The 16,256-nt window shown below is 46.1% G+C and overlaps 1 protein-coding gene and 1 long non-coding RNA gene across 17 annotated transcripts in view; one reads left to right on the top strand and one right to left on the bottom strand.

The window, feature by feature from the left end:
• LRRC20 (leucine rich repeat containing 20) overlaps positions 1-11,806 on the bottom strand; it is a 95,608-nt gene extending 83,802 nt beyond the window's left edge. For 3 of the 16 annotated variants that reach the window (XM_072628711.1, XM_072628712.1, XM_072628713.1), the window contains exons 1-2: positions 11,209-11,529; positions 4,099-4,196 (exon numbers count right to left, since the gene is read on the bottom strand). In XM_072628711.1, coding sequence (XP_072484812.1) covers positions 4,099-4,196; positions 11,209-11,387 — 277 coding nt within the window. In that variant the 5' untranslated portion in view covers positions 11,388-11,529. Of the gene's footprint in view, positions 1-4,098; positions 4,256-11,208; positions 11,547-11,705 lie in introns of those variants that run through there. The other 13 variants (XM_072628707.1, XM_072628710.1, XM_072628703.1 and 10 more) reach the window with 13 other exon arrangements.
• A 19-nt stretch (positions 11,807-11,825) lies between these two features.
• Positions 11,826-14,080, top strand: LOC140517448 (uncharacterized). The gene is made up of 2 exons (XR_011971586.1): positions 11,826-12,065; positions 12,877-14,080. It is a non-coding gene; the product is annotated as an uncharacterized lncRNA (long non-coding RNA).
• The last annotated feature ends 2,176 nt before the right edge of the window (positions 14,081-16,256 follow it).

The following is a 16,256-nucleotide window of genomic DNA, read 5'->3' as shown; positions in this document are numbered from 1 at the left end:
CTTGTTTTAAAATTGCCCAAAATCACACAGGAGATGTTGTTAAGTCCGGGAAATTTCCCTGGGCGGGATCTAGGATAGACTGAATAGGAATTCAAGGCAGCTGCTTAGAACGTCGACATACACATTGACCTCTGAGCCAAGAAACAGCTCCAGAGCCCAGTCTGAAAAGGATCCAGGGCCTGAGGAGACCAGAAGACACTGCTCCATCTATGATGGTGCATGAAGAGGCCAGTGTGGCCTCCATCTGGAAGGCAGGAAGGTGGCAGCAGCCACTGCCATTGTCTGAAGGGGGCACCAACCTCTCCCACTCTGGAGCTTTCTGCAGGCAGCCCATAACAGCATGGGGTGAGAACCCTGGGCAGGGCAGGGTAGGTCTGGGCTGGGCTTCACGCTGCCCCATTACACTGTGGCTGCAGAGAAAAAGCCAGATGGCCAGGGGATCATCCATAGATGAGCAGCTGCTGGTTGGCTTGCCCTGAATCTGCCTCTCTGTTTCCCAGGAAAAGTCAAATCACATGACTCAACATGCCTCTGCTATCTTATCTGGGAGCTTCCCTCAGCACCAAGGGAATATCCAACCGTCCCTGCAGCCTCCTCAATGTGAAGCAACCCTCTGGAAGACCCTTGGCCTTGGACCATTGGCCCCTGGGGGTCTCTATGGCCAGTCCTGGCTCTGACAAACCATGCCTCGCCCCCAGGTGGGCACCGCCCCTTCCCCTCCTCAGCTCCTTCATGTGTCACCTGTCCCCTAGAATGGAAGCCCCTTTCTTTTCCCTTGCATTTGTATTGTAGCACTGAATATAGTACCAGGTCTGAGGAAGCACTTAAAGCCATGCATTCTCCCTCCTTCCTTTCCTTTCTTCCTTCCCTCTCTCCCTCCCTCCTTTCCCTGCTTCATCCATCCCTTCCTTCTTTCCTCCCTCCCTTCCCTCCCTCCTTTTCTTCTCTCCCTCCCTCTTACTTTCTTCCTCTACCCCTTTCCTTCCTTTCTTCCTCCCTCCTTCCTTTTCTTTCCTCCCTTCCTCTCTCCCTCCCCACCTGGAGCTGCGTTGGGGGAGAGGGCAAGTGTCACCTCTCCTGTAACCATCCATCAGGATGGTGCAGATATCCTGCTTTATAAATGAAGCTTTCCCTGGCCTCCTCTGGGCTCCAGCAATCTCATCAGCCCCAGAGCAGCCTCCCATCTGGATCAGCACTAGATTCCCTATTATAATTCACTGAGCTCTCACAATTTCACAAGTGCTAATGGCTGATATGGAAAGAGGTTTTGCATCACGTCCTATATATAATGAGTATCAGATTGCTTGCCTTCTCAACTGGGAGAGGAGGGGCTGGAGGGAGAGAGAAATTTTTTTTTAAATTTAAATAAATGTTTAAAAAACAAACAAACCAAGGAAGAGGCCATGATTTAAGACTAGCCCAGGGGTTCTTAACCTTTGTGTGTCTAGGACTCCTGGGGCAATGACTGGTGAAGCCCTTGGACCTCAGGATTCAAAAGAAAACCAATTCTACTGAAATACCAGTTCCAAGGCTGAGACAGTGACAGAAACAGTCACTGTCCTAAAGGAACTTATTTCTTCCAACCCAGAGATTCTGGGATTCTGGAATGGATCCATCCATTTACTCATCCAATGAGCACTGAGATCTTGACCCAGTCTCTTAACCTCCATGGACCTCAGTTTTCTCATCTATAAAAAGGGAGAAGTGGACAGGATGAACTTGGAGCTCCCTCCTAGTTGTAGGTGTGCAGCCCTCCTATGCTTCAGTTTAATCTCTCCAACATTTATGAAGGGCTTGCTGGGTGCTGGACACTCTGGAAGATCTGGGATCACCAACACAAAATGACCAACACTCCCTGCTTCTGGGAGCTTACATTGCGCTGGGTGGCCACACCGTGGAAGCAGCCGAGTAAGATGAGAAGGGAATGGTGAAAAGCTTCCCAGAAGAGCCAGCCTCTGAGCTGAGTCTCAAAGAAGCTGCCCATTCTAGGAGACAGAGGGGAAGAAGACGCTTCCCAGGTCTGCAGGGTACCCTGGGCGGGCCTTATGGTCTTGTTTGATCCTTATAACTACCCTGGGACACAGGTGCTGCCGTTCTCACTATTTTACAATTGAGGAAGCTGTGGCAGGCAGAGGTTAAGGGATTTGCCCAGGGTCCCTCATCCTCAAGTCTCTGAGGCCCATCTGGCTGCCTCAATCGAATCCGGAACTATGCCCCTCTAACTACTCAAGTGTAACCTAAACAAACCTACCACTGCCAGGCACATACTGGAAGAGATCAAAGAAAAAGTAAGACCCCAAGGCTCCCAAACAGAGACAGTAACTCTTTTCATGGTCATATTTTGTAAATGTAATATATTCTTTTGTGTATCACTCTGGTTAACATATTTATTATTGTGCCACAAGAAAAGAGGAAATGGACAGTTTTAAAGGAAACTGGAAAGACCAGCATGAACTGATGCAGACTGGCATGAGCAGAACCGAAAAAACAATTTCTACAACAATTACTACATTAAAGAGAAAAACAACTGTCTCTCAAACTGTAGAACTTTGATCGACATAAGGATAAACTATGAGTTGACAAGAACGGAGATGAAGCCCACCGAGAGAGGGGATGGACTTGCAATGCTGAAATATCTACAGCCAATGTGGGCATTTGTTTTGCCAGAATACGCAGGTATATACTGAGGAATTTATTTTCCAGGACACCTCAGTGGGATGTGCCTGGCGTCCACTTCCTCCTTCCTTCTAATTTCTCCCAGCTGCTGATCCACCCTTTCCTGCCTATCATCTCACTGCCAAGAAATGACTCTGCATGTGCTCTGCTGAGAACACACTGCCTGGCATAGTACAGACATCCAATACATTTCTGCTGAACTACATCTGATAAATGCCCATTGTCCTAGATGGCCTATGACTCTGGTCTGCAGATGTAACTCTGGAACTGGGCCCTCTGGTTCCACATGCTGCCTCTGCCTCCCTGCTTGATGTCATTCTCAAAAGCCACGAGTACCTCTTCATTGTCACTATCCAAGGCACCAAGGGCCCAGGACAGATCCTCATGGCACTCCTCTAGAGATCTCTCTCCATCAGTAAGAACTCTTTGAGACACATTCTGCATTGATCTAACTGGATCAGAACCTTGCCCTTGCCCCCATCACATAGACCCTCCTGATGTCCTTAATCCTCTTCCAGAACAAAGGTAAACAACAACTGTAGCACTTAAGAGATCTCTCTTGCTCTAAGGCAGGAATACCTACACCAAAAAATTCCAGACTTCTCAGTTCTCAGTGAGCATTTTCTAAGCAGATCCTTATCATGTGCCTAGAGATCTCAGCTTCTTGGAATGCAGGGGGAGTGAAAGATCCAGATGAACCCTTTCATGGCAAAGCCAATAAACTTGGGGGAGGGGGGTGTGTCCAGTTCTAAGGGATTCTCCCTGTGCATCCCCCAAGGAAACCCCATGTCCTGATTAGTGCTATGAGATGCCTGAGGAATCAGGCACAAAGGCACCTCAGGGTAGGACAGTGAGATCTCCAGTCACAAAGTCACCCACATATGAGTCCTTAAAATCATCTGAGCCTGTCCAGTCTCTCTGCTGACCTTGGTCAGAAGTCTCAGGATGCTGTACCCTCCCCCAGCCAGACTAGAATTCAAGAAATTCTGTCAGGTTCGACCAATGGGGCCTCTCTGCTTCCTGGGCAGATGTCCTGGGAAGAGGCCCCTCTAATAGGCCACTGATGGCCTATTATGACCTATGATGGGATGGGTCAAAGATACATTTTAAATAGGCCTACAGAGAAAATTCAGGGAGCAGGAATTCCAGGCATACTGTCCAGATTAAATGTGACAACCAATGTGAAAGTACCCTGAAGAGGGCAGAGAGCTTTCTGAGTTCTTTTTATCTGCTAAATGGTGCATTCATGTTTCCCTACACACGCGCACACACACACACACACACACACACACACACACACACAAACACACACTCTCTCTCTCTCTCTCTCTCTCTCTCTCTTTCTCTCTCTTTCTCTCTCGCTCACATGCACACTGTGTACAAGACCCAGCAGACTCAGAGTAGCCAGAAGGACAAACTCACCCAAAGTATCTAACTCGTTTTCCACGGTCTCATTCACCTTCCTGGCAACTCTGGCAACAGCTTCACCCATTTTCTTCAGCATGCAGACACAGTCCTTTCTGTCAGAGAAGCAAGGCCAATCAGTCCCTCAGGGAAGGGGGACCCAGAGTACCTGCTACTGAAGAAAAAAGAGAAGGCAGTGAGGATCAATTGCTCAGCTGTAACCAGAACTGACACCGGCCCCAAACCCCCAAGGGCTGCCTCACATGGGCACACACACACACACACACACACACACACACACACACACACACACAGAGGCAGAAACTAACAAGGGTCTGCCCAGGATGGGACTGGAGTCACTTCTCTCCACCCCGGGACAGTCCAAAACCTCAAGTGACCATCCACATCATCCCACTGCTCTTCCTTGGGAGATGAGGAGCAAGTCAGGTCATACCAGTCTTCTGAGAAGAGCAACACTAGTGATGTCACCAGGCACTCAGAGCCAGGGGAGAAACCAGGGACAGCAAGATGAGAGCAGGGACTGCTGGCACCCTTGGGTGCAGGCTGAGAATCACCTGGCTGAAGTGTCAGGCTGCTAATACCAGAACTGGAACCAGGAGTGGGCTTTTGCCACTGGGGACTGGATTATGTGGATTGTGGATGCAGGGCACACCTTTGTGACTCTTCTAGGGTGTGGAACAGGAAAGTCATTCGGTTGAAATAGGATTCTTTGCCCCTTTTCAGGATACACAGAAGCCCTTTGGGCAAGGCCCATTCCACTCTATCAAGTCATCCTGAGTACCTCCAAAACCAGAGAAGCCCTTCTCTACCCAATTGAGACTAATCCCTTTGGATTAAAATATCCAATCTTCCTAAACATCCTTTAAAAATGTAAATATTTTGGTGTAAGTTTCAGACCATTATTAGTTATTAACACTGTTGTCAGGCAGTTGCCCAACAACTCCAGGAGAAATGCCAGGAACAGAACGGAGGTCTGCACACAACGTTTATAGATCTGACCAAGGCCTTTGACATTGTTTGTCATGAGGACTTATGGAATTTGGCTGCCTGGAGAAGTTCATCAGTACTGTACATCAATTTCATGATGGCACATTTGCCCAGGTTCTGAATAGTGGACAACGTTCTTTTGCCTTCCCAGTCAACAATGGAATGAAACAGGGCTGTGTGCTTGCTCCCATGCTTTTCAGCATGATGTTTTCAGCCATGTTGTCAAATGCTTTTAATGAGGATGAACATGGCATCAAGGTCAACTACTGTACTGATGCTAAGTTCTTCAATTTGAAAAGGCTACAAGACAAGACCAAAGTGTAAGGAGTGTTGGTGCATGATTTTCTGTTTGCAGAAGACTGTGCATTTAATGCAGCCTCTGAAGCTGAGATGCAACAAAGTATGGATCAATTCTCTGCTGCCTGTGCTAATTTTGGCCTAATAATTAAAGGTAAGAAAACACAGGTGCTCCATCAGCCACCACCACACCATCTACATGTGGAACCATTGGTTACAACAAATGTAGAAGTTCTGAATGCTGTGGATAAGTTCACTTACCTTGATAGTATACTTTCCAGGGATGTACACATTGACAATGGGGTTGATGCATGCATTGCCAGAGCTAGCTCAGTATCTGGGAGGCTCCAAAGAAAAGTTTGGGAAAGAAGAGGTATTAGACTGACTACCAAACTGAAGGTCTACAGAGCCACTGTGTTGACCTCATTGTTGTATGCCTGTGAAACATGGACAGTCTACCAGTGCCATGCCAGGAAACTGAATCTCTTCCATTTGAACCATCTTAGGAAGATTCTGAAGATTACTTGGCAGGATAAGGTACAAGACACTGAGGTCCTTGCTTGAACTAAACTGCCAGGCATTCAAACTATGCTTCAGAGAGCACAACTCCAATGGGCTGGCCACGTTGTTCAAAAGCAAAATGTAAGCTTGTCAAAAAGACTATTTTATGGAAAACTCACATGAGGCAGGCAATCACATGGTAGTCAGAAGAAGCAATATAAGGACACTCTCAAGGTCTCTCTCAAGAACTTTGGATTTAATTGTGCAACATGGGAGACATTGGCACAGGACCACTCAGCATGGCGCCCATATCAGAAAGGATGCTGAGCTCTATGAGCAAACCAGAATTGAAACAGCACAAAGGAAACGTAGGATACGCAAATTCAGAGTAACCATCCTAAATATTCACAACGACTATCAGTGCCCACCCTGTGGTAGAGCATTCCAAAGCTCATATTGGTCTAATCAGCCATAGTTGTACACACTGAAACTTCACTTTATTATGGTGATGTCATTTTGTTCCTCTTCGAGAACAAAGGACATCAACCAATCAACCAACCAGTTATTAACACTGTAACTGGTTTATAAGTTTACCTAGACTTATCTTCCAGAGGCCCTAAGAGAATGGGCTACAGCTCAGGTAAATCCTCAAGGAGCAAAGGGGAAGTAGGGAGGAAAAGCACAAGGCTAGAGAAATAAATGCTTCAGAATCCTCCCAAGAGCAGCCCAGGCTTGGGCCTCAACCCCAGCAGACTGAGCCCTCAGATCAAGGCACTGGGAGAATGAGAGGCCAAAGAGGAAATATCCCTTGAGCAGCATCTGAATTCTAATGCACAGGACAGCCTATGTGGCAACTTCTTACAATAAGATAACAATGAAGTCTGCCAAGTTGACTGACTCTTCCTTTCACTTAGGGGCCACTGTAAGGTTATTTATTAATTGGCTTAATTTCAATAATGTTGTGTTTCAGGGAGTAGGGAGGTCTAAGGAGAGGGAAAGAGATCTGGAACTGCCAATCATTGGAGCAGTTAGACACACACAACATACAGATTAAGTTCACCATCTTGTATGGGTATGGTTTACGGCTCCCCAAAACAATTACAATAGTAACACTGAAGATCATGGATCATCATAAGATATAATAATAATACAAGAGTTTGAAATATTGCAAGAATTACCAAAATTACAAAATGTGAGTGCATGCTATTGGAAATATGGCGCCATTAAACTTGATCAATGCAGGGTTGCCACAAACCTTCAATTTGTAAAAAAAAAAAAAAAATGCAATATCTGAGAAGTTTAATCAAGCAAAGCACAATAAAACGAGGTACGCCTGTATGTGTTATGGTTTGGTCGGTCATTTCAGTCATGTCCAACTCTTTGTGATCCCATTTGGATCACGCTGGATCATTTGGCAAAGATACTGGAGCCCTCTGCCATTTCTTTCTATACTTTATTTCATAGATGAGGAAACTGAGGCAAACAGGGTTAAAGGACTTGCCCAGGGTCACTAGGGCTAGTGTTGAATTCAGGAAGATAAGTCTTTCTGACTCCAGGCCCAGAACTCTATCCACTATTCTACCTGGTTGCCCAAGTATAGAACCTAGTAAATGCCAGGTGCTGTGCTAAGACCTTTACAGACACCATCTCATTTAATCTTCAAAACAAGTCTGGGAGCTAGATGATGTTACTATATCCCCATCTTACAGTTCAGGCAACTAAGGCAGACAATAGTCAAGTGACTTGGTCAGGGTCAATGTTCAAGATAATGTTCAAGATTCTTTGCCTGGCATTCAAGGCTCTATACAATATGGCTCCACCTGCCTATCCAGTATTATCTCAAAGTATCCCTTCCAAGAACTTTAAATTCCAGTTGGACAAGATACCTCTCCATCAGCCAAACACATTCCTCACTGCCCCACCTTCATGCCTTTGTTCCTACTGTTTCTAGGACAGCTTCCTCAACATCCTTCAAAGTCCAGCTTTGATGTCACCTTTTCCAGAAAGCTCATTCTGATCCCTCTTCCCTACTGCAGCTCACTTGGCATTTTATTTCATAACTCTATAATACATTTATCATGGACTTCAGTCTATGCTGAAAGTACCATGACAAAGCAGATGGAGAGCTGGCCTCTGAATCAGGGGAGACATGGTGTCCTCCCACCATTCAGCTTCTCCCTCCTTGTTCCCTGGCAGCAGGCTGGCAATCATCCAATTTCAGCTGGGCCTTCACTTTGCCCCACAATGATCCCTCTGCTCTGGGTCCCGACTGGTGAAATCATAATGGAACCTCCATTTTGGGGAAGTACTCAGGCTATGCATGCTCACTCCTTCACTCTCTTGACTTTCTGAACTTTCCAATATGGCCCCATGTGGATAGCTCCTCCCTCCATTTTCTGCTCCCTTTTAGGTGTGCTCTTCTCATTTTAGCATGAAAGTCCCTTGAGGGCAGGGGCTGTCTTTCTTGCTGCTAGCATACACTGGGACTGGTTTGTAGTAAGCACTTAATAAATGCTTATTACCCTGAGTCATTCCTCCCCCTCCCCTACTACTGCTCCCCCCTCAGCTGACTCATCTCCGCACTTCCACATCAAACCACCTTAGCAGGATTCATGACAAACATGATGCCCACTTCCTGACTCGGAGCCCAAGATGGAGACACCGTTTGGACACAGTCAAGGCAGGAATTTGTTTTCCTCAACCATGTATGTTGGTTACTGGGTTTTCTTTTTCTTTTTCACTTGGGGTGTGGGGAGATGGGAGGGACAGAAATTTTTGTAAATTAAAGAAAATAATGTTTAATAAATCATTTCAGTATTATTCTTCATCCTAATTAGTCTCTTTGCTCCAGTCTTAGAGGATGAGGAGGCCCTTTTCCTTACTAAAATCAACCCATCTACTGGGGTCCTTGTCCCCTCCCATCTCTTCAGGCAGCTTGCCCCTTGGATCATTTCCCTCTAGCTCCTTAATTTTCTACCTCTCCTTAGACACTGGTTCTTTTCCTGGCTGCCTTCAAACATACTCTGACCTCCTCCATCCTTTAAAAAAAAAAATCCAACTAACTTCATTAGGCAAAACAATCCTTCAAGCTATTGACCTTTTATCTCCAACCCAGTCCAGTCAAACACTAGAGAAACACCTGGTGTTTTCCTCTTTCTCACTTCCCACCCACTTCCCAATCCAGAGAAATGTCTTTCTGTCTGCCTGAATCCTGGTGCAATGATGAGAGTGCTGAATTTGGAGTCAGAGGACCTGAGTTCAAATCCCAAAGCTACCTAACTCTCCTTGGATATAGAACAGTTGTCCATCAGCACTGGTGTGGGAAGGGTTTCCTCACTGGAAATTCTAGTTTACTGAAAGAAGAACCAGAGGCCAGAGGGTTAAATGACTTGGCCCAGGTCACAGAGCTATTAAATGTCTGAGGCAGGATTTGAACTGAGGTCTCCCTGACTCCAGGCCCAGTACTAGAGCACCAAGTCCGGGAAGCAGTCACACACAGCAGAGCCAGGAACTCCCTAGTTAGTATTCTCAAACACCTTAGGAATATAGATAGATAGAGAGATAGACAGACAGACAGATAGATAGATATACACATGTATATATGTATACACATACATGTATATATACATATATAGATGCATATATGCACATATACACACATATACTATATATATGTGTGTGTGTATATACAAACATACATACACACATAGTTACACACAGTGAGCCCACATTTTCAGACCACATCACCAAAGGAAGGACCAAAAGACCCTTCCCCCAAGCTGCCCATCAATCTAGTCCTCCATGCCTAAAATGGCCTCCCCCTAGAGGCGCAATCCTGGGGAACTTCCTCCAGGAGCCTCCTTGCCCTTGGCCATCCACCCACCCTCAGCAGAAACTGAACTGACCCTCCTCAAGTTTCTCAGCACTTTGCCTACCCTCTTTTCCACACTCACTTCTCTCTTCTAGAGCTCACTCAGGTGTGGGGAGAGCTGTCTTCCTCTTATTCAATTGTAATTCCTAGAGAGTAGGACCTGTGTCATCTATCTTTGCATCCCCAAGGCCCTGCCTGAAGGAGGAGTTTGTCAAATATTTGGCGAATGAAATTCAGTGATTTCACAGAGTACAACTGTAGGAGATGGGCTGAGGGGTACAGAAAATTCAGTGCCGTATTTCTGCTCCCAAGGACAAGAGTTCTTAATCTGGGAGTCCAGTGAATTGGTTTTTAAAAAATATTTTGATAACTCTAATTCAATCTAATTGGTTTCCATTGTAATATTCTGTATTTTACTTCATGCATTTACAAACATGATCATGAGAAGGCTGCCATAGGTTTCACCAAACTGGGCAAAAGGGGTCCAGGATCCAAATAAGTGAGGACCAGCTGCCCTACGGCAGCCCTTCTTCTGTCCCCAAAACCCAGAGATGTATGCAAAAGAGAGGTCTCCAACACCCCCTCTTGTCACCAGTTGCTCTTATGTTTAGTTACTGGTACAGGCACAGGAAACTTGAGCCCCTGGGCAGCCACAGGGAGACCCAAGCAGGATGACACATGCTTTCATCCTTCCCAGAACTCACTGTAGGGTGCCAATATTTCTAATAGGACCCTGTAACAAAAACAAAGCTAACAAACAGGAAGCTGACCATTCCTGGAGTCTAAGCTGAGTAAAGGAGCTCCCAAACTAAGCTGCCTCAGTTTCCCAGGCCTGAGAATGGACCTTAGAGTGGGCAGAACAACAGTATTTGAATCTTCATAACTTGATCAAGAATTCCTGCCTAAATTACCCAGCTCCAGGAAGACCCCCAACACTGCCCTCCCACAATCCTCACCCTCAACCCAACAAAAGCATTTCCAGGGCTCTCTATTCATCTCCATAGTCCAGCCAAGGCACTGGCCTTTAGGATAGATAGTAAGGGACAAAGAGTCCCAGAACCCAACAGCAAAAAACCTGGGTTCAAATGCCCCCTCTGCTATTTGTGGTGGGAGACGACCAGTCAAATCCTTTCCCCTCTCTGGGCCTCAGTTTCCTTACCTGGAAAATGTCAGGGGGTTGATCCTTAAGTCAGAGAGGCAGCATGACCAGTCTGGTGATGCTCGGAATCACATTTGTAAATGCAGTAAGTAAAATAGACAGGATTACAAAGGAAACCAATATCACCAATTAAAACAAACAAATTCACAGGACCTCAGGGGGCAGAACGGTAGCTAACATCTACCTAGCACTTTAAGCTTTGCAGAGGCCTTTACAAATAGTTCATGTGATCCTCACAACATTCCTGGGAGGCTGGGGCCAAACTGAGGGGGGCAGAAGTGAAGCAACTCACCCAGGGTCCCACGGCTGGACACACTGTGTGACCTTGGACAAGTCCCTGTTTCTCCACCCATCAAATGAGGAAGGTGGACATGGCCTCTCGCTCCCGGGCCAGGATGTTAAGGTGATCTCAGGGGCTACAGGGGTGCAAGCTGGGGTTCGGGAGTTCCTGGAGTCCGCCCTCCCCCCCATAACCCCTAGAGCCGGGCTCCCCGGACAGCAACTAGGCTGGGGGCGGGGCCAGGCTGGGTGATGGGGTGGGGACTCGGCTCGCGTCGGTTCCTCCCCTAAAAGGCAGGGCCAGGCCTGAGGGCGGGGCAATACCTGGGGCGGGGCCTGGCGGGCGGCCCTCCCCCGCCCTCCGCAGTTACCCCTCCCCCTCCCCGAGGTCTCCTCGCGCTGTCTACGTCACGCGGCGGTTCCCTCTCTTCCTCTTTCTTTTTTTTTCTTTTTTTTGGCCAGGGCACAGAGAGGGACCGCCCGTCAGGGTCTGCCTTCTCCTCCACTTACAGCGAGACTGGCGCCTGCCCCCGGCGACCGTTGCGCCGCACTCCGGCTCTCGATACCCGCTGCCAGCCCCCTCCTCTGGCCGGCGCGAGGGAGGGGGGAAGGGGGCGGGAAACGCGCGGTCGGGGGCACGCGCAAACTAGCCCCGACCAATCAGCGACCGCGAGAACCGCAGGAGGCCCGCCTCTAGTCTACGGGCGGCCAATCAGTGCTCCCCAGCCCCACCTGGGCTGAAAGAGAAAAGGACCGAGAGAATGAACAGCTTGCTCGCTCGCTCGCTCCCTCCTCCCCTTCCCCTCCCCCCTCCGTGCAACCTCGGGCACCTCCCTGGCTGGGGGAGAAAGGAACCATTGGGAAGGAGGGGTGAGGGAAGGGAGATATGGATGGAGGGGTGGATGGGTGGATGAACGGAGAGATGGGTAAATGGATAGAAGGGTAAATGGATGTGGGTAGATGGAAGGGTGATTGAGGAGTGGGTAAGTAAGTGGAGGGATGGAGAGATGGATGGAAAGGTGGATGGAGGGAGGGAGAAAGGGAAGGACAGATGGATGGGTAGGTGCTTGGGTGGATGGATGGAAGGAAGGATATTAAGTGCCTTCTCTGTGCAAAGTACTAAGTACGTAATATTAAGTAAAGTGTTAAGTACCAAGCTGCAGATACCAAAAGAAAAGCAAGAAGGTCCCTGCTCTGAAGGAGCTGCATTGCAGCGGGGGACACCACACGTATGAGTGATGTTCCAGGCTTAGCATTGCGGTAATGGATAGCGCCAACATTCACAGAGCGTTTTAAGCTTTGCAAAGCATTTTAGGCATCTTATCTCATCCGACCTTCGCAGCAACCCTGTGGTATAAGAGCAGTGACTATAACCATTTAAAGATGAGGAAACTGAGGCTGGGAGAGGTTAATATCAGAGTTTAAGCCTAGATCTTCTTGACTTTAAATACTGCTTTCTATCTACTCTGCCACTGAGGATCCAGTAAAATAGAGAGCAAAGGGTATGATCTGGTTCTATTCTCTGAGCTATCCACACCCTCCCTACCATACCTTATACTGGTTAGTTTAGTAGGTGTTTTACAAAATGCCCTGGGAGTAGGGAATCTCACACTCTGGAACCTAGCCTAAGTAGGGCTTCCTTGAATTCTTGCTTTTCTTAGAACTGTTTACCTTTGTACAGGATTTCCTCCATTCCTGGACTACATTTCCTCCTCACTGCTGCCTCTTTAAGATCTCTACCCTCCTTCAAGGGGCCATGTTCTACAGGAGGCCTTTAATGTCAGTGTTCTTTCTCCTCAAAGCATCTTGTACAGAAAGAAATTCAGAGAAACATGGGAAGACTTGTGTGAACTGATGCAGAGTGAAGTGAGCAGAACCAGGAAAGGAATTTTTATAGTAACACAACATCATAAACACAAGCAACTTTGGAAAACTTAAAAACTCTGAACAATGAAGTGAGCAATCAAGATTCCAGAGGACTGATGATGAAATGTGCTACCCACCTCCTGACAAAGAAGTGATGGATTCATGGTGAAGAGTAAGACCATTTTTCACATTTGACCAATGGAGGAAGTCCTTTTGATTGACTACACATATTTTTACAAGAGTTTTGTTTTCCTTTCTTAATCTATGTTGAGGGAAGAGGTGGGAGGGAGAGAAAATAAATGTTTATTAATTGAAAAAATTTACCTTTTTAAATGATCTTATATATAGTTACTTATATATAGTTACATTCCCTTCCTGTCTTCTCCCCTACCAAGGAATGTAAGCCCCCCAAAATTGAGAATTGTTTTTCCTTTATTCAAAGCATCCCCAGCACCTATCATAGAACCATAGATCAAGAGTTATCTAGTCACATGGTGCCTTGCATAAATAGATGCATAATAAATGTTTCTTGTATAAGAATAAGGGAAATTTCCTATCCACTATGCATTCTCCAGTAAACATACCACCAGTGCCTTTTGTAGTATAGCAAGGTAGTAGTAGTCTTGGGTCTTCAAGGGCTTTACTGTAGTGGTAAGGGAATTTGAAGATCTTTCCTTCCCCTTAATAGTCCTATGTGACCTATTTTGAGCCCACAGCCTGAGTCATATGGAGGTGGGAGTTGTTTGCTGAATTCGTAGAACTGGAAGGATGCAGCAGGAAGAGAGAGTGAGGTGGAGCTGGGAGAGACAGGAGGCAGAGCAGAACAAAGCAGCTAGCTTGAATAAGAGATGGAGTGATTTTGCCTAAGGGAGCTTGTTTATGGGGAAGCCTAACAAGGGAAGGTTTGGGGATGGCCATGATCCCTGCATTGATAGTGTGTGTAGATTTCTTTGTTGCTATGATGGATTTGGCTTTCTGGTATTTGAATAAATGTCTTGGTTTTGTATTTGAGGAAGAGAGTTTGTATTTTGCAAATTTATTCTGGAAATATGCGTGCATATCCATAACAATTGCTGTGGGTATTGCATTGGTGCTACATATACCCAGAGAATAAAAGCTTTGGAAGGGCCTGGCAAGCTAGAAAGGTGCTCAGGATGGTCCTGTGATAGGCCTGCTGCTAAGGACCAGGTTAGCTAAACTTGGAGACCCTAGACAGCTCTCTGAAACTGTAAATTATTGACAAGTGATCTATCTGCCTCTTGGGAAAGGAAACACCTTCGTGTGTGTTTTGGTCCCCTTCAGCAGACTAGGAAAGGCTATAGATCCCTTCTCAGAATCATGTTTTTAATGCATAAAATACACAAAATTACAAAGGAAATCTATTACATTGAAATAGTTATCTAAATTTTTTTTTAATGAGTTTAGGGTCTTCAGGTGAGGAATGCCTGTGGGAAAGGGAGTTCCCATGTGCTCCCTTGTTAGGGAATTCCCAACAAACTGATGATATCATAGGTCCAGGCAAAAATCTGATTTACTGATTTTTAGATGTAAGGGAACACTTCCTAACAGTAGCAGCTATTCCAAAGAAAAATGGACTGTCTCTATAGAGGTGATTTTTAATAATAATAACTGCCATTTATGTGGGGCTTTAAGGATTACCAGGTGTGTGATACACATTGGATCTTTGGCTCTTCATAATCACGTTGTGAGGCAGCTACCACAAGTATCATTATTATCTCCTTTTTCCAAATTCAGAAAGTTGGTCTTGTAGAAGCGAAATGACTTCTCATGGTTCTATGTTATATCAAATGAGTTCATCATAAGAAGTCCTCAAGCAAAGGGTGGGAAAGGATTTATCAAGTATGTTGTAGTTGGGGGATTGGGGGTCTTGTTCTTATGATTGTTGCTTTTGATGGCCTTTAAGATGCTTTCCAGCTTTGAGATCCTGGGATTCTGAGCTGTCCGCTTTCTTGAATTTCCATCCAGCTTCTAAGAAGAAAGTTGACTTCCCAAGTCTTAAAGGTGGTATATCAAAGCACAGCAGCTGGGCTGTAGAGAAGTGAAGATGAGATCATTCCCCTCCAGAGGGAGACTCCCTCCATTCCCTCAACCCAAGACCCTTGTGAGGCTATCTCCCTGGGAACAGTGAAGTGGCCAGTCACCCTAACCTGAAGCCACAAGGCTAGTCAAGCAAATGGAGACTTCTGTGCAGTTGTCTAAGCTGGTAACCATGCCTCCAGCAGCCCTGAAAGCTCCTACTGTGTACTGCCCAACAGAGAGGAGACATCTTGTACAATTGTTGTCTCACAGCAGGCTCCATGGATGAAGTGAAGTCTAAGTCTTTTCTGTCTAAATAGATACTTCTGTAACCAGCAAGACCAAAGAACATATTGGGTGTATCTGCTCTTTTATCACCCACTTCCATCCTCAGGGCCTTTGTAAATGTGACTGTCTCTCAACATTAGGGCCAGGGTTGGAAGGAGTCCTATGTGTGTGCTGGAGACAAACTAACTAGAATGCCAGAGATGGGGTTCTTTCCCACTGAAGGATTCCCCAAAGCTCAAATAAAGACATTTTTATTCTTTCTTTGACTTCTTCTCCAAGGCCCTAAGATCCAATATATACCTAAACAAGAATCCCCTTCTTCCCCACACCTAATAAGCTCTTGGGTCCTGCTCATCCCAAAAGCATCTATGGAGAGCTGGAAGAGACTTAGGTATCACTTCATCCATGGTCCTCATTTTACAGATGGGAAAACTGAGGTGCTTTGGGGTTAAATGACCTACTTAACATCACACGAGAATAGTAAGTGTCAGAACTAGGATTTGAACCCAGACCCTCTGACTTCAAATCCCAGACACTTTCCACAGAGCTATTTTTCAAATGAAAACAAAACAGGATACGTTCTCAATGAATTTGAGTCCAAGTCCTGATTCCCATTTCATTCTTTACTCTGTCTTCTGACCACAATGACGTTGGAGCTGAAACGGGCTCCACATGACAAGACATGAAACTAGGAATTTTTGTACCCATGATGATTTGCATGAAGCTCTTTTGGAGGAGCAGAGATCTACAGCTGGAAGGAATCTCAGAAGTCTTTTCATCTAGCCTCTTTATTTTATAAATAAGGAAAAGCAAGACTGGAGAAGTTGACCTGATTAAGATCACACAGATAGGAAGTATCCAAGATGATAT

This window comes from Notamacropus eugenii, chromosome 1, assembly GCF_028372415.1.
Source record: "Notamacropus eugenii isolate mMacEug1 chromosome 1, mMacEug1.pri_v2, whole genome shotgun sequence".
Lineage (NCBI taxonomy): Eukaryota > Metazoa > Chordata > Mammalia > Diprotodontia > Macropodidae > Notamacropus > Notamacropus eugenii.
The sequence above is the reverse complement of the archived record's forward strand: the minus strand, read 5'-3'. Positions and strand labels throughout refer to the sequence as shown.